At 44.4% G+C, this 22,349-nt stretch overlaps 1 protein-coding gene across 1 annotated transcript in view; it reads left to right on the forward strand.

Moving 5' to 3' along the window:
* LOC115201709 (histone acetyltransferase KAT6B) overlaps positions 1–22,349 on the forward strand; it is a 95,376-nt gene that overhangs the window by 14,623 nt on the left and 58,404 nt on the right. Inside the window, exon 3 of the mRNA XM_029765538.1 lies at positions 3,587–3,695. Coding sequence (XP_029621398.1) covers positions 3,587–3,695 — 109 coding nt within the window. The remainder of the gene's footprint in view (positions 1–3,586; positions 3,696–22,349) is intronic.

The raw sequence follows: 22,349 nt of genomic DNA on the forward strand, positions 1-22,349 counted from the left end.
GAGCCCTGGGGGACACCAGTGGTGAGAGCACGTGGTGCGGAGACGGATTCTCGCCACGCCACCTGGTAGGAGCGACCTGTCAGGTAGGGCGCAATCCAAGAGTGAGCCGCGCCGGAGATACCCAACTCGGAGAGGGTGGAGAGGAGGATTTGATGGTTCACAGTATCAAAGGCAGCAGGTAGGTCTAGAAGGATGAGAGGAGAGAGAGTTAGCTTTAGCAGTGCGGAGAGCCTCCGTGACACAGAGAAGAGCAGTCTCAGTTGAATGACCAGCCTTGAAACCTGACTGATTTGGATCGAGAAGGTCATTCTGAGAGAGATAGCAGGAGAGCTGGCCAAGGACGGCACGTTCAAGAGTTTTGGAGAGAAAAGAAAGAAGGGATACTGGTCTGTAGTTGTTGACATCGGAGGGATCGAGTGCATCTCTCGCTTTCTTGAAGACGGAAGGGACGTAGCCAGCGGTCAAGGATGAGTTGGTGAGGTAAGGGAGAAGGTCTCCGGAAATGGTCTGGAGAAGAGAGGAGGGGATAGGGTCAAGCGGGCAGGTTGTTGGGCGGCCGGCCGTCACAAGATGCAAGATTTCATCTGGAGAGAGAGGGGAGAAAGAGGTCAAAGCATAGGGTAAGTATGCTATGTGAAGAAAAAAGTATTTAATAAGATTATTTCATTCAGATCTAGGATGTGTTATTTTAGTGTTCCCTTTATTTTTTTGAGCAGTGTACATCCACAGGTTCACCTCCAATTGATTCAAATGATGTCAATTGATGTCAATTTCTGGAATTTTCCAAACTCTTTAAAGGCACAGTCAACTTAGTGTATGCAAACTTCTGACCCACTGGAATCGTGATACAGTGAAATAATCTGTAAACAATTGTTGGAAAAACTACTTGTGTCATGCACAAAGTAGATGTCCTAACCGAGTTGCCAAAACTATAGTTTGTTAACAAGAAATGTGTGGAGTGGGTTTAAAACGAGTTTTAATGACTCCAACCTAACTGTATGTAAACTTCCGACTTCAACTGTACATACTAGAGACCGACAGCCCTGCTGATTTGAAGTAGTTTAAAGGACAGAGCTTGAAAAATCAACTATTTGATAGAGCAACTTCCTGTTTCTACTTTCTTTGACCCATTGTTCACAGTGACATAATGCCCGTCTAGCCAAGGTCGTGAGTTCAGTTCCCGTGGTGATCGATACTCGTACTAAATATGCACCCCCTGTACCATACTGTAAGTCACTTTGGATAAGTGGCATATCCGCCAAGTGGCATATTTAAGCAGTAAGGCCTGAGGAGATGCGGTATATGGCCAATATTCCACCACTAAGGGCTGTTCTTAAGCACGCCGTGTTGCGTCATGCGTGGATACAGCCCTTAGCCGTGGTATATTGGCCATATATCACAAACCCCCCGAGGTGCCTTATTGCTATTATAAACTGGTTACCAACGTAATGAAAGCAGTAAAAATAAATACAAATTGTCATACCCGTGGTATACCGTCTGATATTCCACGGCTGTCAGACAATCGGCATTCAGGGCTCGAACCACCCAGTTTATAATATCCTACATTCTGTTCAACTATAATAGTTTGTTTAAGAGCTGATGAAAGTGTGGTGTAGGCTATCCTACAAGAATGAAGCACCTGGTTAAATAAAGGTGAAATAAAAAAAATCTGCACTACAGCATTCATTCAAGAGTTATTGTCTTAACGTAGACTGAGGCAAGCTGATATTTAGGGTTGGGCAGTATGCAGATGTTCATACCGTTCCAGTAGCATACCGGGGTATACGGTATTACCGGAAGTGCACACAAAGGGGCTCTATCTAAAAATATGTTATTCAAAGTTTTTGGGGACGCACAAAACAATTCAGGCAACGGGGATCTTGATATAGGAGGTGCCTTTTGGCAAACTCCAAGCGGACTGTCATGTGCCTTTTACTGAGGAGGGGCTTCTGTCTGGCCACTCTACCATAAAGGCCTGATTGGTGGAATGCTGCAGAGATGGTTGTCCTGGAAGGTTCTCCCATCTCCACAGAGGAACTCTGGAGCTGTGTCAGAGTGATGATCGGGTTCTTGGTCACCTCCCTGAAGAAGTTCCTTCTCCCCTGATTGCTCAGTTTGGCCGGGCGGCCAGCTCTATGAAGAATCTTGGTAGTTCCAAACTTCTTCCATTTAAGAATAATGGAGGCCTCTGTTTTGGGGACTTTCAATGCTGCAGAAATGTTTTGGCAACCTTCCCCAGATCTGTGCCTCAGCACAATTCTGTCTCTGAGCTCTACGGACAATTCCTTCGACCTCATGGCTTGGTTTTTGCTCTAATATGCACTGTCAACTGTGGGACCTTTATATAGACAGGTGTGCGCCTTTGGAAATCATGTCCAATCAATTGAATTTTCTACAGGTCTGAATACTTTTTAGTTTATTTTTTTATTTTTTTAAATTTGAAAACATTTCTAAAACTGTTTTCGCTTTGTCATTATGGGGTATTGTGTGTAGATTGAGATGTTATTTAATATATTTTAGAATAAAGCTGTAATGTAACAAAATTGAGAAAGTCAACGAGTCTGAATACTTTCTGAATGCACTGTATTGAGGGATAGAGTGACTAGGCAACAGGATAGATGATAAACAGTTGCAGCAGTGTATGTTATCAGTCAAAAGGCTCAATGCAGATAGTCCGGGTAGCTATTGGTTAACTATTTAACAAACTATTTAGCAGTCTTATGGCTTCGGGGTAGAAACTGTTCAAGGTTTTATTGGTTCTAGACTGCTTGCTGTGCGGAGAGTCTATGACTTGGGTGGCTGGAGTCTTTGACAATTTTTAGGGCCTGCCTCTGACACCCCCCTGTTATACAGGTCCTTGACTCTTTGCAGTGAGAGAGAGTGATACAAAGCCATAATATAACATGTCTCTTTGGGAAACTTTTGTGTGTTTACTTTTTTTCACTTTTGTTTATCTATTTGTAAACATGTTTCCCATGCCATAAAAGCCCATTGATTTGAGATCCTGTCTAACTGTAGGGTAAAGCTTTCCTAATTGGATTAAGCCCCTTTTTTAAAACTCACCTTTTCTGATGATCACATCCCCTTTCAGATTGAATGGATGAAGGCCAATCTTTTACATATATTACGGTACAGTACCTCTGTACAAAGAGTACACGTACCTTACAGTACTGAGGGCTTATGATGACTTTATCTGCATCCATTAGAACATTGTTTCTCTTTCATACAGCATGCCAGAATACAGATATTATTTACAGCATATCATGGTTCTCCTCGTCCATTCTGACACTTTCTACTGACCCCATTTCAAAATGCAGTTTGTGTTTCTCTTCCCCAGCTATGCTTTGACCCCATCCCAATATGCATTACTTTCTATATGTTTGTAATTTAGCAGATGCTCTTATCCAGAGAGACTTTCAGTAGTGAGTTCATAATTTTTTTTGTACTGGTCTCACGTAGGAGTCGAACCCACAACCCTGGCATTTCATGCGCCGTGCTCTACCACATGGGACCATGCAGTTTCTGTTTCTCTGCCCAGCTACGCGCTGATCCCATCCCAATATGCAGTTTCTGTTTCTCTCCCCAGCTACGCGCTGACCCCATCCCAATATGCAGTTTCTGTTTGGGAACGAAAGAGTCCAATCGGGACAAGAGGTCAGAGGAGCTTCTGTCCTGTGCAGACTGTGGAAGCAGCGGTAAGTTCATACCCTTTTTACACTACTGAGCTGAAGTGGACCGAGCTGTACTGGGCTGGCCTAGTTACAGATCCACCATATCTCAGTTACCTAGAGAGCATCGGTCCACTTTACAAGATGTACGTGTTTTGAGATCTCACTACTTGGCAGTCAGATTACACAGAATAACTGATGTAAATCACCTTGCATCCCACATAATTTTGCTCCTCGTAATGTAATCAAGCTTAGTGATTATTCTGCGCCTTACCTTACTCAAACTGATTCCCTCCAACAAACAGGCCATATCCTAGTTGGTCTGTGTACTAATAGTACTAAGTACTACCGTAATTTCCGGACTATTAAGCGCACCTGAATATAAGCCGCACCCACTGAATTTAAAAATATATATATATTTTGAACATAAATAAGCCGCACATGTCTATAAGCCGCAGGTGCCTACCGGTACATTGAAACAAATTAACTTTACACAGGCTTTAACGAAACACGGCTTGTAACAAAAATAAATAGGCTTTAACGAAACACGGCTTGTAACAAAAATAAATAGGCTTTAAAGAAACACGGCTTGTAACAACAACAAAAAAATTAGCAGTAAGCTTTAGTTGTCTTTTTGCACTGAGTCAATTCCTAACGCTGCTGTTTCCAACGTCTTATCATCGACTCATTAAGACCAAGCTCCCGTGCAACAGCTCTATTTCCTTTTCCAACAGCCAGATCAATCGCCTTCAACTTGAAAGCTGCATCATATGCATTTCTCCGTGTCTTTGCCATGATGAGGGTGACAAAATGACTACCATAATCAGAATGATGGGAGGTTTGAGAGCGCTCAATTTAATCTAAACAGTAAACAAAAAAGTTGTTTGACCTTAACCCGTTCGGCAATTTCATTGGTCTAATGAAAGCTTCATGCCGCCAAAAAACTGAGCACGTCACAGAATGTGTTTTTCTGGAGAAAAACAAATTGAAAGCGGGAAAAATCCATATATTAGCCGCGTCATTGTTTAAGCCGCGAGGTTCAAATCCTGGGAAAAAAGTTGCGGCTTATAGTCTGGAATTTACGGTATTTAGAATTTACTATTTAGTAAAAATGTAACTAAATCAACACAACATCGCCAAGCTTATCTCTCATCTTTTTTAACCTGTTTCTCCTCTCTGAGGAAGTTTCCGGTGCTTGGAAGGCAGCCACGGTGCGTCCTTTTATAGGCCAATTTCTTTCTTGCCCTGTATATCAAAACGTGTTAATAATCAACTGACTGGTTTTCTTGATGTCTATAGTATTCTTTCTGGTATGCAATCTGGATTCTGCTCAGGTTAATGATGTCACTGCAACCTTAAAGGTTCTAAATTATGGCGTCATTGCCCTTGATTCTAAGCAGTGTATTTTTATTGACTTGGCCAATGCTTTTGATACGGTAGACCATTCCATTCTTGTGGGTCAGCTAAGGAGTATTGCTGTCTCTGAGGGGTCTTTTGGCCTGGTTTGCTAACTACCGCTCTGAGTGCAGTGTATTAAGTCAGAACATCAGCTGTCTTAGCCACTGCCTGTCACCAAGGGTGTACCCCAAGGCTCGATCCTAGGCCCCATGCTCTTCTCAACATAGCTCAGGCAGTAGGAAGCTCTCTCATCCATTTATGTGCAGATAGTCTTATACTCAGCTTGTCCCTCCATCTTTTGTGTTAAACGCTCTACAACAAAGCATTCTTAGTGTCCAACAAGCTTTCTCTGCCCTTTACCTTTGTTTTGGAGGTGTTCAGAACAAGGTTAATGTGGTTTGGTAAGAAGAATGCCCCTCTCCCCACAGGTGTGATTACTACCTCTTGAGGGTTTAAAGCTTGAGGTAGTCAACTCATACAAGTAATTGGGAGTATGGCTAGACGGTACACTGTCCTTCTGTCAGCACATATCCAAGCTGCAGCCTAAGGTTAAATCTAGACTTGGTTTCCTCTATTGTAATCGCTCCTCTCACTCCAGCTGCCAAATGAACCATGATTCAGATGACCCATGCTAGATTTATAGATTGGCAGGTGAGGGTGCTCTCGAGCGACTAGATGTTCTTTACCTTTCGGCCATCAGATTTGCCACTAATGCTCCTTATAGGACACATCACTGCACTCTATACTCCTCTGTAAAATGGCCATCTCTGTATACCTGATGCAAGACTCACTTGTTGATGCGTATTTATAAATCCTTCTTTGGCCTTCTTTGGCCTCACTCCCCCCTATCTGAGATATCTACTGCAGCCCTCATCCTCCACATACAACAGCCATTCTGCCAGTCACATTCTGTTAAAGGTCCCCAAAGCACACACATGCCTGGGTCGCTCCTCTTTTCAGTTTGCTGCAGCTAGTGACTGGAACGAGCTGCAACAAACACTCAAAATGGACAGTTTTATCTCAATCTCTTCATTCAAAGACTCAATCATGGACATTCTTACTGACAGTTGTGGCTGCTTTGTGTGATGTATTGTTATCTCTACCTTTTTGCCCATTGTGCTGTTGTCTGTGCCTGACAATGTTTGTACCATGTTTGTGCTGCTGCTATGTTGTGCTGTGCTGTGCTGTGCTGTACTGCTGCCGTGCTGCTGCCATGTGCCGTGCTGCTGCCATGTGCCGTGCTGCTGCCATGTGCCGTGCTGCTGCCATGTTGTGCCGTGCCGCTGCCATGTTGTGTTGTGCTGTGCTGCGCTGCTGCCATGTTGTGCTGTGCTGCTGCTATGTGCCGTGCTGCTGACATGTGGTGCCGTGCTGCTGACATGTGGTGCCGTGCTGCTGCCATGTTGTGCCGTGCTGCTGCCATGTTGTGCCGTGCTGCTGCCATGTTGTGCCGTGCTGCTGCCATGTTGTGCCGTGCTGCTGCCATGTTGTTCCGTGCTGCTGCCATGTTGTTCCGTGCTGCTGCCATGTTGTGCCGTGCTGCTGCCATGTTGTGCCGTGCCGTTGCCATGCTGTGTTGTGCTGTGCTGCGCTGCTACCATGTTGTGCTGTGCTGCTGCCATGCTGTGTTGTCTTAGGTATCTCTTTATGTAGTGTTCTGGTGTATCTCTTGTCGTGATGTGTGTTTTGTCCTCTTTTTTTTATTTTGTATTTTTAATCCCAGCCCCCGCAGGAGGCCTTTTGCCTTCTGGTAGGCCGTCATTGTAAATAAGAATTTGTTCTTAACTGACTTGCGTAGTGAAATAAATAAACATGCTAGGCTCACCCATACTGAGAATACGTCATCTAATGAGCAGTTGCGTTGTTTCCTGTCATTCATTACACCTTATCACATTACCCCTTATCTCATTATCAGCTGTTGTCAAGAACACGTGGGTCTGAAAAGATGATTCTCTTCCTCAATGGCATGCAGGGAATTCTACTAGGTGAAGGTTAAAATGAGTATGATGTTCTGGCATTTATCACATACTGGAATATATATATATATATTTCTTACAAACAAAATCTATTTTTTTTCTTTCTTCACATACTATAAAACCTATTTGGGCAAACCCAGTCAGCATATTACTTAGAACGCAAGTTCTGCGAACCGGACTCAGTCACTGTCTGAATCCCAAACCGCACCCTATTCCCTACATAGTGTCCTATGGGTCCTGGTCAAAAGTAGTGCACAATATAGGGAATAGGGTGCCTCATTTGGGATGAAGCCACAGAATGACAGGGGGAATCCCTCTGGAGGTCCAAACCTCCACAAAACAACATACAACCTGGCTCAGTCAGGCTATGTAGCTCGTGGTAGCAGAGGTGGTTTCAAGGTCAATCTGCAATTTGTGAGTCTGTGGTTTAAACAGTGAGAGGGGTATACCCTGAGATGGTAGCAACTCTAGTGCTGTTGGGACCGATGCCATATTCCACCTGCAACATGATGTTCTCCTGCTTTAGGCTTAACCCCTCTCCTTTAAGAACTTATTAGAGGAACATTGTTGAAATTGGATAGTTGAGGGATCAAAATCACTACCAACCCATGATGGACTGAGGAAGGCAGATTCTGCTTAGGTGCCCATTTTTTAATTTTTTTTTATTTTGAAATCACTCGTCGTTGAGTGAATGGAGCTCGTAGCTCTCAGAATCAGAATGCACCAGCACTCTGAGAACACGCCAGGCAGCGACGAGAGTGGGAAAGAGGGTCAAAGGTCATCCATTTTCCACAGCTGAAGATTAGTGGCATTTTCATTTACTGTTCTTTTTTGTTCCAGACAAAATTTGCTGCTGCTAGCCCTACATAAAATGCAGTCTGCTAAGTAGTGGATTGTTTAAGGAACAGTTCTCCCAGTGACATTTTATATAGCTCAAATTTGACTAAGTAACGTTGAGGTGGTTTTCATTAACCGCTCTGTAGTGTACACACATTGTTCTGGGTGTAAAACAGCTGTTTTACACCCATGAGAGGGAGACGGGTGAGAGGAGTCACGCTTTTTAAATGACTTTCATGGATGGGCCCCCATTAGACTGAGTGCTGCTACTGTTTCTGCCTCATTAAGATCAAATTATCTTTAATTAACTGCTCAGATGTTTGATCATACTTTTTTTTTTTTTAGACGCCGCTTGTGGAAATAAAGAGGTCCGTGGACCCATACGCACCCAAGTACAAACGCTGCTCAACATTGTTGATGATGCAGAATGTTCATATTTAAAGTGGAATTGACAGTGTTTTAGCAACATGAAATCTTATTAAAATCGGTTCATTTACACCCCACAGGAAGAATGATGCCTTTTTTCCCCACATTTTCTGACAGGCGAGCACATAGATATGGTCATTTTAAAGTTTTTATACTTTCATAGAGTGGGAAAGTGGCCATACATTTGGACAATTTCTAGACATTGCAGTAAATAAAACCTAGTAAAGACGTGTCAGTCTTGTCCCGGCACAGACTACACAGACCGGAGCGCCATAGCCAATCAGAGCTACACTAGGCCTATATGCAAATAAGACATTTGCCATACGGGCATTCCATCATTAACTTTGAACTGGACTGTGTATTTACAGGAAGTAGCAACAGTGCAACGTTAGATCATTAGAAAGGATTCTCCAAAAGCCACGAAATACACCTGAATGGATTTCTGCAAATATGTCAGTGTAACCGATGTGAAATGGCTAGCTAGTTAGCGCGCTAATAGCGTTTCAATCGGTGACGTCACTCGCTCTGAGACCTTGAAGTAGTTGTGGAGCGATGGGTAACGATGCTTCGTGGGATGCAGTTGTTGTGTGCAGAGGGTCCCTGGTTCGAGCCCAGGTGGGGCGAGGAGAGGGACGGAAGCTAAACTGTTACATAAGTATTACAGAAGTCCTTGTACATTTGGGAACTTTACAGTCCAATTTGTCTAACAACTGTGAACAGGTAGGCTACCTCTTTCTCAGTTGCTTATAAGATCAACAACCAATGTTAGCCTTAGCGAGATGAGCTAAAATCTAACGAGGGAACAGTAGATAAACTTTTTTCAGCTTTAGTTGGCTGTCAAAATTGCACTGATAAACAATGGAATACTAGCCCACGTTTTGACAACTGAATGGGAACTTTCCTGCTTGCCCGCTAATTATATCGATGACAAATACATTTTTATTGAAAACTAAGAGCTATGCTAACTGTAGATAACAGTTATTCAAGTTCAGCATAGCTAGCTATCAAAGTGACTCACATTTCTTTCTATCAAAGTGACTCACCCATCCTTCCAGCAGCTAGTTAGCTAGGCTCCGGGCTTTGTTTGCTAAATACATAGTTACATGAATAGATAAGCGAGCCTATTAGCCACGTTAAGACTGACTTGTGATTAGGGGTGAACATATCGGAATCGGACGATATTGGCAAAAAATGTCAACATCGGTATCGGCCCGATGTCTAGTTTAATGCCAACGTAAAAAAAAACGATGTCAAAGCTGACATGCATACCTATATAACGTAGGTACAGGATGTAATGATACCCTGAGGAAGACAGCTTGTCTGTCAAAATGTTGGTTATTAAATTATTGCATCTGAGCTCCTAGAGTGTGCAGCTCTCCTTTTAATTTTACAGAACATAATGACGCCACGTAAAATGTTGTGCTACACATGCAACACAGCATTCCTAACCTAGCCCACAATGTCTGCTGTGTGGACCGAGCAGTCAACAAGTCGAACAGTCATTCGAAAGAGTAAGAAACATTTCAGCAAGACAACTCAAAGCTGAAATCCATTATGGAATTCATTGCCCTTGACAATCAACCGTTCTGTCGTGGGTGACGTTGACTTTCGCCGACTCGTCAAGCACCGGTACACATTACCAAGTGCACTATTTTTCAGATGTTTCCCTACTGGACACAGTAATAACGTCACTGCTATTAGCTTCACGACATCAATACTATGGAATGCCGTTTGGGTCTTTGCGTGTCAAAAAAGATACAGTAGCACTGTCAAAGCAGTACAAAAAAGTCTGCAAACACCGGCCACGGACAATGTTTACAATACTGCGTTGGTAATAAAGCATCATTTGTTCGACCGCAACTTCTGGGGTAGCTAGCTTTAGCTTGGTACGTAGTTAGCACCAGTACAACCAGCCTGAAAACAATGACAAGTAGAAACTGCAGTCATTTTCATTATTCTTAGCAATGATTTAGGAATCCTTGTGAGTAAGTATTATCTAGGTTGCCACTTGTTGTTCGCCTATTGAAATTGAGCTTCAGTTCATGAAAATAAATAGCTAGCCAGCTACTTAGCTTTGGGCAACGGGGTTAACGTTATAAGCAGCCAGCTAGCTTCATCTGGCTAGTGAGGCTCAACCAGCCCGGGATTTTGTGTTGTGAAGCTAGCCACAATAAGGATTAGGCACAATAGTGGAATTTGCAGTTTGCCTTCAACATAAGTGTCATTGACAGTGACGCAAATGAATACATAGTATAATTATGCCATACTTTTATTTTGAAAGCTAACCGGAAGTTCCACTTGTGGCTAATCCTTATTGTGGCTAGCTTCATATAGATGGTCCAACCACCATTAATCAAATAAGAACTGTCTTATAAATTAGGATTATTTTAGATGTTGTCACCTAGCTATATAGTTAGCTATCTATAGCTACTGAAACAGATGATGTCGTTTTGCTATGTTTTGGGGGAAGAACTGCATTGTTTGCATCCATCAGCTAACTTTTTTATATAACCAGCACTGTAGGTGCACGAGACAACTTTACCAGCATCATAGCATACGTATCGATGAATCGTTGTGACATATCAAATACGAGTGATCATTTTTTACGTAGTTATCACACTAATGAACATGTTAAATAATTATTTAACGTGCAGTCATATTCAGGTCCTGATTGGTCAACAAGCTTATATCTAGATATGTATTTCTAGAACTACAACCCTAAACCTAAATGCTTGTTCTAAGGCAACTCATTACAATTCTCTTTCTCACAAACATGAGCAAGCTCACAATTATTGTCAGTAGCTATGTGATATCACACTAAAAGGACCATCATCACCTTGGTCTTTTACTGGGAAATTGTGCAGAAATGTTTTGTAATTCAACTTTTTTGCCTTGTGAAAATATGTAAATAATTTGAGATGCAATGTACAGAGGCGTATAAAGACTCATTTGGCAATCAATTTAGGTTTTCTTTTCTTCTAAGTTACTTACTGCATTGATTCAGTTTCATGATTTAGTATTTCATGTGAATTATTATTGACGTGATTATAGTGTTATTTGACGTTAATCTTTTTTGACACGCAAAGACCCAAACGGCGTTCCATAGAAATCCTGGTTGAGAATGAAACAAATGAACAACGAAACAGCACAGCAAGTAAGTGAAAGAAATAGGTAATGGGGACATACGTAAATGCCAACAAAATAACTTTGTGTGTGAACTTTATTTAACTAGTCAGTTAAGAACAAATTCTTATTTACAATGACGGCCCGGGCGATGCTGGGCCAATTGTGCACCGCCCTATGGGACTCCCAATCACGGCCGTATGTGATACAGCCTGGATTCGAACCAGGGACTGTATTGACGCCTCTTGCACTGAGATACACACACGTTCTAAGGCACTGTGTGTGTGTGTGTGTGTGTGTGTGTGTGTAACTATTTAACTGTACTAGAATGCTTAAAAAGCTGCTAAAATTGTAAATATCGGTATCGTTTTTTGGGGGGCAAGGAAAATATTGGATATCGGTATCAGCCAAAAAATGTCATCAGTGCATCACTACTTGTGATCAATGTTCCCTCTAAAAGAAATATCATCCCGTGCAGAGAAGCACGAGATTGAACTTCAGTCAACTTTCTGGAGTTTTTCCCCCTTAGTTAACACTATCAAGATTTAGTATGCTAAACTAATTATGCAAGATATTTTCTTGTAGGCGGAATGCATTTGAATAGAGTTCTATTGCATTTACAGGCACAACTCAGCCTGTTCTTCAGACAGACCGGTGCAGCATGACCAATCAGAGCTGCAGTAGGCCTATATACAAATAGATCATTGCTATATATGGATCTGTGCCATTCACTTTCAACTGGACTGTATTATAAAAAAAAAATGTACTCATTTTTTCTCCCTAATTTCGTGGTATCCAATTGTTGCTGCGACAACCGTACGGACTCGGGAGAGGTGAAGTTCAAGAGCAGTGCGTCCCCCGAAACACAACCCAGCCAAGCCGCACTTCTTCTTGACACAATGCCCGCTTAACCCGGAAGCCAGCCGCACCAATGTCGTAGAGGAAACACTACACCTGCATCGTGTGCATTGCGCCCACCACAGGAGTCGTTAGTGCGCAATGGGACAAGAAAATCCCTACCTGCCAAACCCTCCCCTAATCCGGACGACGCTGTTCATGGGTCTCCCGGTTGCGACTGGTTGCGACTGGCTGCGACAGAGCCTGGACTTGAACCAGGATCTCTAGTGGCACAGCTAGCACTGCGATGCAGTGTCTTAGAGCACTGCGATGCAGTGCCTTAGACCACTGCGCCACTCGGGAGGCCCTGAACTGTGTTTACAGCATGAGCAGTCGCGAGTAGATGCGCTAGTTTTGAGATCATAGCAAGAGCTGCGTGTAGCCACGTGCACATTTTTATTTCCTATCCTTTGCAAGTTAGTTAGTTATTAGCCCAGTTATAGATAATTTGTAGTCAGCAATGGTGGAGTGATTGCAAAATGTGTAAATTCTTTCTGTCATGAACTCTGATACCTCCTGCGCCTCGGTCTGTTTCTGAAGTTTTTTATTTTGTTCATAAGTCTGGACTGGATGTTTACCAGCTAGCTAGGTTGCAATTGAGCCCAATTTGCCGGGAATAGCAAACAAACGTTTTCAGCGCTGTAGAAGCTGTTTATTACGCTCTTGCCTGGTACCATAGTGACAATCCGGAGTACCAATGCAGCAATTGTTTGCTTACGGAGGATTACAGAAATGAGGTAGCTATCCTTTGCAAGCAAATTTCATGGGGAAAATTCTTATGGGGAAAATGCAAATTGGAACTTTATTGTTCTCAACTCCTGTGGCTGGACACCACTGGGCTTGATGGATGTATCCCTGCCTTGACATCTGTCCCTACCCGAATGGCCTGTGCTACCTGGATCTTGCCTGCTAAGGAAGTTGTCTCCATCTACTTCTCCTCCTCCATCTTGTAATGGAGTATAACAAGAACAGCAAGAGGATTCGCTCCAATCAGCGATGGTCACAAGTTGTGGAAACAAAAGGCAGCAGCATGCTGCTAAATGGACTAGAGTGTCTGCGAGAGGTCCGGAGCAGATCGACATGAAGAATAGCTTCGCCGCTCTGGTGCCTGATCTACCTGTTCCTTCATCGCTGGGACTGCCTGTGTCTGCGGCAGCTTAGCTGACTCCAACTACGCTGACTCCAGCAGCGGATTCGTCGTCCAGTTCGGCTCCTTTCACTCTCTCTGGATCTGACGGGGCAATGGCTGCTATGGAAGGTCTGAACCTATAGCTGGGAGCTGCGGGCATACGCTATCCTGCTTCTCGTGGGCCTGTGAAAGGTTCCACGAATTGTGTGAGGGGTAGGAATGGGTTGATTTCTCCATCCCCTTCTCCGGCTGTTGTATTGGGCAGTGCAATGGTGAGAAATGTCTCAGTCCCTGGTGCAAAAACTTGCTGTACAGGACATCAATAAGCTGCACCCAAACATTTTAAACCTGCATCAGGAAATGTAGTCTATCTTAGTTCATGTGGGATTCAATGAAGGGCAGCACAGAACAGCTGAAGATGGGTTTTAAAGAACTGATTGTGTCTCTGCTTGACACCAACAAAAGCCCCATAATATCTAGCCCTGTGCCCTCCCTAAATCGTGGCATTAAATGGTCCAGCAGACTTTTAGCCCTCCATAACTGGCTACGTGACTATTGCAGCTCCGTGGGTGTAACATTTATTGACAATTTTTAAGCCTTATGGAAACAAAGCTGGTTTTATAAAGGGGATGGGATCCACCCAAATAATTCCGGTTCCTGGATCCTTTCACAGCATTATGAGGCTGCATTGAGACAATGACTTATCAATGACCCAAGCCCAGCTCAGTTAATCCCTACCATTGTGTTGCTAAGTAGTCATAATGCTTCAGCTAATGTATATTATCCCAGGGGCGTTGGAAGACAATGTGTGTAACCTAATTTATGTCCCTCTAACTGCGTTGTATGCTTCTGCTGATCCTACAGCTATTGTATGCAGCAATTTTTTATTTATTTATTTATTTCACCTTTATTTAACCAGGTAGGCAAGTTGAGAACAAGTTCTCATTTACAATTGCGACCTGGCCAAGATAAAGCAAAGCAGTTTGACAACATACAACAACACAGAGTTACACATGGAGTAAAACAAACATACAGTCAATAATACAGTAGAAAAATAAGTCTATATACAATGTGAGTAAATGAGGTGAGATAAGGGAGGTAAAGGCAAAAAAGGCAATGGTGGCGAAGTAAATACAATATAGCAAGTAAAACACTGGAATGGTAGATTTGTATTAGAAGAAAGTGTAAAGTAGAAATAAATGATGGGGTGCAAAGGAGCAAAATAAATAAAATGAATAAATACAGTAGAGGAAGAGGTAGTTGTTTGGGCTAAATTATAGATGGGCTATGTACAGGTGCAGTGATCTGTGAGCTGCTCTGACAGCTGGTGCTTAAAGCTAGTGAGGGAGATAAGTGTTTCCAGTTTCAGAGATTTTTGTAGTTCGTTCCAGTCATTGGCAGCAGAGAACTGGAAGGAGAGACGGCCAAAGGAGGAATTGGCTTTGGGGGTGACCAGAGAGATATACCTGCTGGAGCGCGTGCTACAGGTGGGTGCTGCTATGGTGACCAGTGAGTGGAGATAAGGGGGGACTTTACCTAGCAGGGTCTTGTAGATGACCTGGAGCCAGTGGGTTTGGCAACGAGTATGAAGTGAGGGCCAGCCAACGAGAGCGTACAGGTCGCAGTGGTGGGTAGTATATTTTTACATTTACGTCATTTAGCAGACGCTCTTATCCAGAGCGACTTACAAATTGGTGCATTCACCTTATGATATCCAGTGGAACAACCACTTTACAATAGTACATCTAGGATTAATTTATCCTATCCCAGGTATTCCTTAAAGAGGTGGGGTTTCAGGTGTCTACGGAAGGTGGTGATTGACTCCGCTGTCCTGGCGTCGTGAGGGAGCTTGTTCCACCATTGGGGTGCCAGAGCAGCGAACAGTTTTGACTGGGCTGAGCGGGAACTGTGCTTCTGCAGAGGTAGTGGGGCCAGTAGGCCAGAGGTGGATGAACGCAGTGCCCTTGTTTGGGTGTAGGGCCTGATCAGAGCCTGAAGGTACGGAGGTGTCGTTCCCCTCGCAGCTCTGTAGGCAAGCACCATGGTCTTGTAGCAGATGCGAGCTTCAACTGGAAGCCAGTGGAGTGTGCGGAGGAGCGGAGTGACGTGAGAGAACTTGGGAAGGTTGAACACCAGACGGGCTGCGGCGTTCTGGATGAGTTGTAGGGGTTTAATGGCACAGGCAGGGAGCCCCGCCAGCAGTGAGTTGCAGTAATCCAGACGGGAGATGACAAGTGCCTGGATTAGGACTTGCGCCGCTTCCTGTGTAAGGCAGGTCGAATGTTGTATAGCATGAACCTACAGGATCGGGTCACCGCCTTGATGTTAGCGGAGAACGACAGGGTGTTGTCCAGGGTCACGCCGAGGCTCTTAGCACTCTGGGAGGAGGACTCAATGGAGTTGTCCACCGTGATGGCGAGATCATGGAAAGGGCAGTCCTTCCCCGGGAGGAAGAGTAGCTCCGTCTTGCCGAGGTTCAGCTTGAGGTGGTGATCCGTCATCCACACTGATATGTCTGCCAGACATGCAGAGATGCGATTCGCCACCTGGTTATCAGAAGGGGGAAAGGAGAAGATTAATTGTGTGTCGTCTGCGTAGCAATGATAGGACAGACCATGTGAGGATATGACAGAGCCAAGTGACTTGTCAAGTGAGAATTGGAGAGGGCCTAGAACTGAGCCCTGGGGGACACCAGTGGTGAGAGCACGTGGTGCGGAGACGGATTCTCGCCACACCACCTGGTAGGAGCGACCTGTCAGGTAGGACGCAATCCAAGAGTGAGCCGCGCTGGAGATGCCCAACTCGGAGAGGGTGGAGAGGAGGATCTGATGGTTCACAGTATCAAAGGCAGCAGATTGGTCTAGAAGGATGAGAGCAGAGGAGAGAGAGTTAGCTTTAGCAGTGCGGAGAGCCTCCGTGACACAGAGAAGAGCAGTCTCAGTTGAATGACCAGCCGTGAAACCTGACTGATTTGAATCGAGAAGGTCATTCTGAGAGAGATAGCAGGAGAGCTGGCCAAGGACGGCACGTTCAAGAGTTTTGGAGAGAAAAGAAAGAAGGGATACTGGTCTGTAGTTGTTGACATCGGAGGGATCGAGTGTAGGTTTTTTGAGAAGGGGTGCAACTCTCGCTCTCTTGAAGACGGAAGGGACGTAGCCAGCGGTCAAGGATGAGTTGATGAGCGAGGTGAGGTAAGGGAGAAGGTCTCCGGAAATGGTCTGGAGAAGAGAGGAGGGGATAGGGTCAAGCGGGCAGGTTGTTGGGCGGCCGGCCGTCACAAGCCGCAAGATTTCATCTGGAGAGAGAGGGGAGAAAGAGGTCAAAGCATAGGGTAGGGCAATGTGAGCAGGACCAGCGGTGTCGTTTGACTTAACAAACGAGGATCGGATGTCGTCGACCTTCTTTTCAAAATGGTTGACGAAGTCATCCGCAGAGAGGGAGGAGGGGGGGAGGGGGAGAAGGATTCAGGAGGGAGGAGAAGGTGGCAAAGAGCTTCCTAGGGTTAGAGGCAGATGCTTGGAAGTTAGTGGTAGAAAGTGGCTTTAGCAGCAGAAACAGAGGAGGAAAATGTAGAGGGGAGGGAGTGAAAAAGATGCCAGGTCCGCAGGGAGGCTAGTTTTCCTCCATTTCCGCTCGGCTGCCCGGAGCCCTGTTCTGTGAGCTCGCAATGAGTCGTCAAGCCACGGAGCAGGAGGGGAGGACCGAGCCGGTCGGGAGGATAGGGGACATGGAGAGTCAAATGATGCAGAAAGGGAGGAGAGGAGGGTTGAGGAGGCAGAATCAGGAGATTGGTTGGAGAAGGATTGAGCAGAGGGAAGAGATGATAGGATGGAAGAGGAGAGAGTAGCAGGAGAGAGAGAACGAAGATTGCGACGGCGCAATACCATCTGAGTAGGGGCAGAGTGAGTAGTGTTGGAGGAGAGCGAGAGGGAAAAGGATACAAGGTAGTGATCGGAGACTTGGAGGGGAGTTGCAGTGAGATGAGTAGAAGAACAGCATCTAGTGAAGATGAGGTGACGCGTATTGCCTGCCTTGTGAGTAGGGGGGATAGTGAGAGGGTGAGGTCAAAAGAGGAGAGGAGTGGAAAGAAGGAGGCAGAGAGGAATGAGTCAAAGGTAGACATTGGGAGGTTAAAGTCACCCAGAACTGTGAGGGGTGAGCCATCCTCAGGAAAGGAACTTATCAAGGCATCAAGCTCATTGATGAACTCTCCAAGGGAACCTGGAGGGCGATAAATGGTAAGGATGTTAAACTTGAATGGGCTAGTGATTGTGACAGCATGGAATTAAAAGGAGGAGATAGACAGATGGGTCAGGGGAGAAAGCGAGAATGTCCACTTGGGAGAGATGAGGATTCCAGTGCCACCACCCCGCTGACCAGATGCTCTCGGGGTGTGCGAGAACACGTGGTCAGACGAGGAGAGAGCAGTAGGAGTAGCACTGTTTTCTGTGGTAATCCATGTTTCCGTCAGCGCCAAGAAGTCGAGGGACTGGAGGGTAGCATAGGCTGAGATGAACTCTGCTTTGTTGGCCGCAGACCGGCAGTTCCAGAGGCTGCCGGAGACCTGGAACTCGACGTGGGTCGTGCGCGCTGGGACCACCAGGTTAGAGTGGCAGCAGCCACGCGATGTGAAGCGTTTGTATGGCCTATGCAGAGAGGAGAGAACAGGGATAGACCGACACATAGTTGATAGGCTACAGGAGAGGCTACGCAAATGCAAAGGAGATTGGCATGAAAATTAACTAAACAACTGGGGAAGCGAGAGAGCAGGGCCTCCCTCACTAACAATTCACTGAAACACTAAAATATAACTTTTCTACCAACCACTAGAAATTCAAATTGATGTAAACTACAGTGGTTCAATGTTTCCAGGAATAGGCTTAAACTTAGTTTATTCCGCTAGATAACTTGGTACAGTATTCTAACGTGAAAACCCACCTAGTGCACCGTGTCCTATGATGCCGTAGCTAACTAGCTAACTAGCATCCTATAACACACGGTTAGCACCAATACTTGGTAACAACAAGCTAGCAATGGATCATTCGTGTCCGTGTCTAGTTCATGACGCAGAAGTAATTAAACGTTGGCTAGCTAACACAAAGTCAGTCCTGCTAGCTACACAGTGGACTACACATCTCTAATGTTCAGAAAGTTAAGCTTATGTTGCAAAAATCTTATTGACTAAAAATGATATAGCTAGCTGGTAGGGTTAGCTAGCTAGCAGTGGGCGTCTTGTTGACTATGTTAGAAAATGTAGCTGGCTAGCTAACCTCGATAGTTACTCTGTACTACGCCTTTATCTTGATAGCTAGCTACATAGTTGTCTTTGTAACATTACACTAGTCAAATCGTTCCGTTGTAATGTATATAGTTTCTACAGTACTGCTAATTGGTAAAGTTGGCTAGCTAGCAGTGGCAGTGGTGTTGTGGTAATGACGCCGTTTCGAAAATGGCGCGAACGAACGAATACAGCTGGCTAGCTAACCTTGTTAGTTCCTCAGAGCTACACCCTTATCCTTGATACAAAGACAGCAGAGACAACAGCAGAGACAACTATGTAGCTAGCTAACAATACACTAATCAAATCGTTCCAATGTAATGTAATATTACCTGCGGAGCGAGGTGCAACACGGCTACTCACTCCAGCATCCGGGCTTTGGTGACAAAACGGATGGCACTGTGATAGACTGCATCCAGTTTATTGAGTAGGGTATTGGAGGCTATTTTGTAAATGACATCGCCGAAGTCGAGGATCGGTAGGATGGTCAGTTTTATGAGGGTATGTTTGGCAGCATGAGTGAAAGATGCTTTGTTGCGAAATAGGAAGCCAATTCTAGATTTAACTTTGGATTGGAGATGTTTGATGTGAGTCTGGAAGGATAGTTTACAGTCTAACCAGACACCTAGGTATTTGTAGTTGTCCACATATTCGAAGTCAGAACCGTCCAGAATAGTGATGTTGGACAGGCGGGCAGGTGCAGGCAGCGATCGGTTGAAGAGCATGCATTTAGTTTTACTTGTATTTAACCTCTCTAGGGTATGTGGGACGAAATCATCCCACCTACTCAACACCAAGTTTGGCCCTCACCAAATTCAGATTTACTATAAGAAAAATTGGATTACCTTTGCTGTTCTTTGTCAGAATGCACTCCCAGGTCTTCTACTTCAATAACAAATGTTGGTTTGGTTCAAAATAATCCATAGTTATGTTCTAATATCCTCTGTTTTGTTCGTGCGTTCAAGACACTATCCGAAGGGTTACGCGCCCCGCGTTTCGTGACAAATTCTAAATATTCCATTACCGTACTTCGAAGCATGTCAACTGTTTAAAATCAATATTTTTGCGATTTTTCTCGTAAAAAAGCGATAATATTCCGACCGGGAAACCCTGTTTTCGTTCAAAGACGAAAAAATAAAAACGTTGTCGGCTCGTGCACGCGCCCCCAGTCTCATTGTTCTCTGATCGACCACTATCCAAATGCGCTACTGTTTTTCAGCCTGGGACACCAGAGTCATCATTCACCGTTCTGCCGCTTTCTGAGAGCCTATGGGAACCGTAGGAAGTGTCACGTTACAGCAGAGATCCTCAGTCTTCAATAAAGAGAGTGTAGAAGGCCAAGAAATGGTCAGAGAGGGCACTTCCTGTAAGGAATCTTCTCAGGTTTTTGCCTGCCATATGAGTTCTGTTATACTCACAGACACCATTCAAACAGTTTTAGAAACTTTAGGGTGTTTTCTATCCAAATCAAACAATTATATGCATATTCTAGTTTCTGGGCAGTAGTAATAACCAGATTAAATCGGGTACGTTTTTTATCCGGCCGTGCAAATACTGCCCCCTACCCTAGAGAGGTTAAGAGCAGTTGGAGGCCACGGAAGGAGAGTTGTATGGCATTGAAGCTCGTCTGGAGGTTTGTTAACCTCTCTAGGGTCGGCGGGACGAAATCGTCCCACCTACGTAACAGCCAGTGGAATCCTGTGGCGCGTTATTCAAATACTTTAGAAATGCTATTACTTCAATTTCTCAAACATATGACTATTTTACAGTATTTTAAAGACAAGACTCTCGTTAATCTAACCACACTGTCCGATTTCAAAAAGGCTTTACAACGAAAGCAAAACATTAGATTATGTCAGCAGAGTACCCAGCCAGAAATAATCAGACACCCATTTTTCAAGCTAGCATATAATGTCACAAAAACCCAGAAGACAGCTAAATGCAGCACTAACCTTTGATGATCTTCATCAGATGACACACCTAGGACATTATGTTATACAATACATGCATGTTTTGTTCAATCAAGTTCATATTTATATCAAAAACCAGCTTTTTACATTAGCATGTGACGTTCAGAACTAGCATACCCCCCGCAAACTTCCGGTGAATTTACTAACAATTTACTAAATTACTCACGATAAACGTTCACAAAAAGCATCATTATTTTAAGAATTATAGATACAGAACTCCTCTATGCACTCCTCTATGTCCGCAAAATGTGAAACCACATTTTGCAATATTCTAAGTAGATAGCCCGGCATCACAGGGCTAGCTATTTAGACACCCAGCAAGTTTAGCCTTCACCAAACTCCGATTTACTATTAGAAAAGTTTGATTACCTTTGGTGTTCTTCGTCAGAATGCACTCCCAGGACTTCTACTTCAATAACAAATGTTGGTTTGGTCCCAAATAATCCATAGTTATATCCAAACAGCGGCGTTTTGTTAGTGCGTTCAAGACACTATCCGAAAGGGTAAATAAGGGTTACGAGCCCGGCGCATTTCGTGACAAAAAAATTCTAAATATTCCATTACCGTACTTCGAAGCATGTCAACCGCTGTTTAATAACAGTGTACAAAGAAGGGGCAGAAGTATACAGAATGGTGTCGTCTGTGTAGAGGTGGATCAGAAACTCACCAGCAGCAAGAGCGACATCATTGATGTATACAGAGAAAAGAGTTGGCCCAAGAATTGAACCCTGTGGCGCCCCCATAGAGACTACCGGAGGCCCGGACAACAGGCCATCCGATTTGACACACTGAACTCTATCAGAGAAGTAGTTGGTGAACCAGACGAGGCAATCATTTGAGAAACCAAGGCTATTGAGTCTGCCGATGAGGATGTGGTGATTGACAGAGTCGAAAGCCTTGGCCAGGTCAATGAATACGGCAGCACAGTATTGTTTCTTATCGATGGCGGTTACGATATCGTTTAGGACCTTGAGCGTGTCTGAGGTGCACCCATGACCAGCTCTGAAACCAGATTGCATAGCGGAGAAGGTGCGGTGGGATTCGAAATGGTTGGTAATCTGTTTGTTGACTTGGCTTTCGAAGACCTTAGAAAGGCAGGGTAGGATAGATATAGGTCTGTAGCAGTTTGGGTCAAGAGTGTCACCTCCTTTGAAGAGGGGGACGACAGCAGCTTCTTTCCAATCTTTTGGAATCTCAGACGACACGAGAGGTTGAACAGGCTAGTAATAGGGGTTGTAACAATTTTGGCAGATAATTTTAAAAAGAAAGGGTCCAGATTGTCTTGCCATGGCTGATTTGTAGGGGTCCAGATTTTGTTCAGTTCAGATCAGTTGACTGGATTTGGGAGAAGGAGAAATGGGGAAGGCTTGGGCGAGTAGCTGTGGGGGGTGCAGTGCTGTTGACCGCGGTAGGGGTTGCCAGGTGGAAAGCATGGCCAGCTGTAGAAAAATGCTTATTGAAATGCTCAATTATTGTGGATTTATCGGAGGTGACGGAGTTTCCTATCCTCAGTGCAGTGGGCAGCTGGGAGGAGGTGTTCTTATTCTCCATGGACTTTACAGTGTCCCAGAACTTTTTTGAGTTTGTTTTGCAGGAAGCAAATTTCTGCTTGAAAAAGCTAGCCTTGGCTTTTCTAACTGCTTGTGT

Source organism: Salmo trutta, chromosome 10 (genome assembly GCF_901001165.1).
Source record: "Salmo trutta chromosome 10, fSalTru1.1, whole genome shotgun sequence".
In the NCBI taxonomy this organism is placed as follows: domain Eukaryota; kingdom Metazoa; phylum Chordata; class Actinopteri; order Salmoniformes; family Salmonidae; genus Salmo; species Salmo trutta.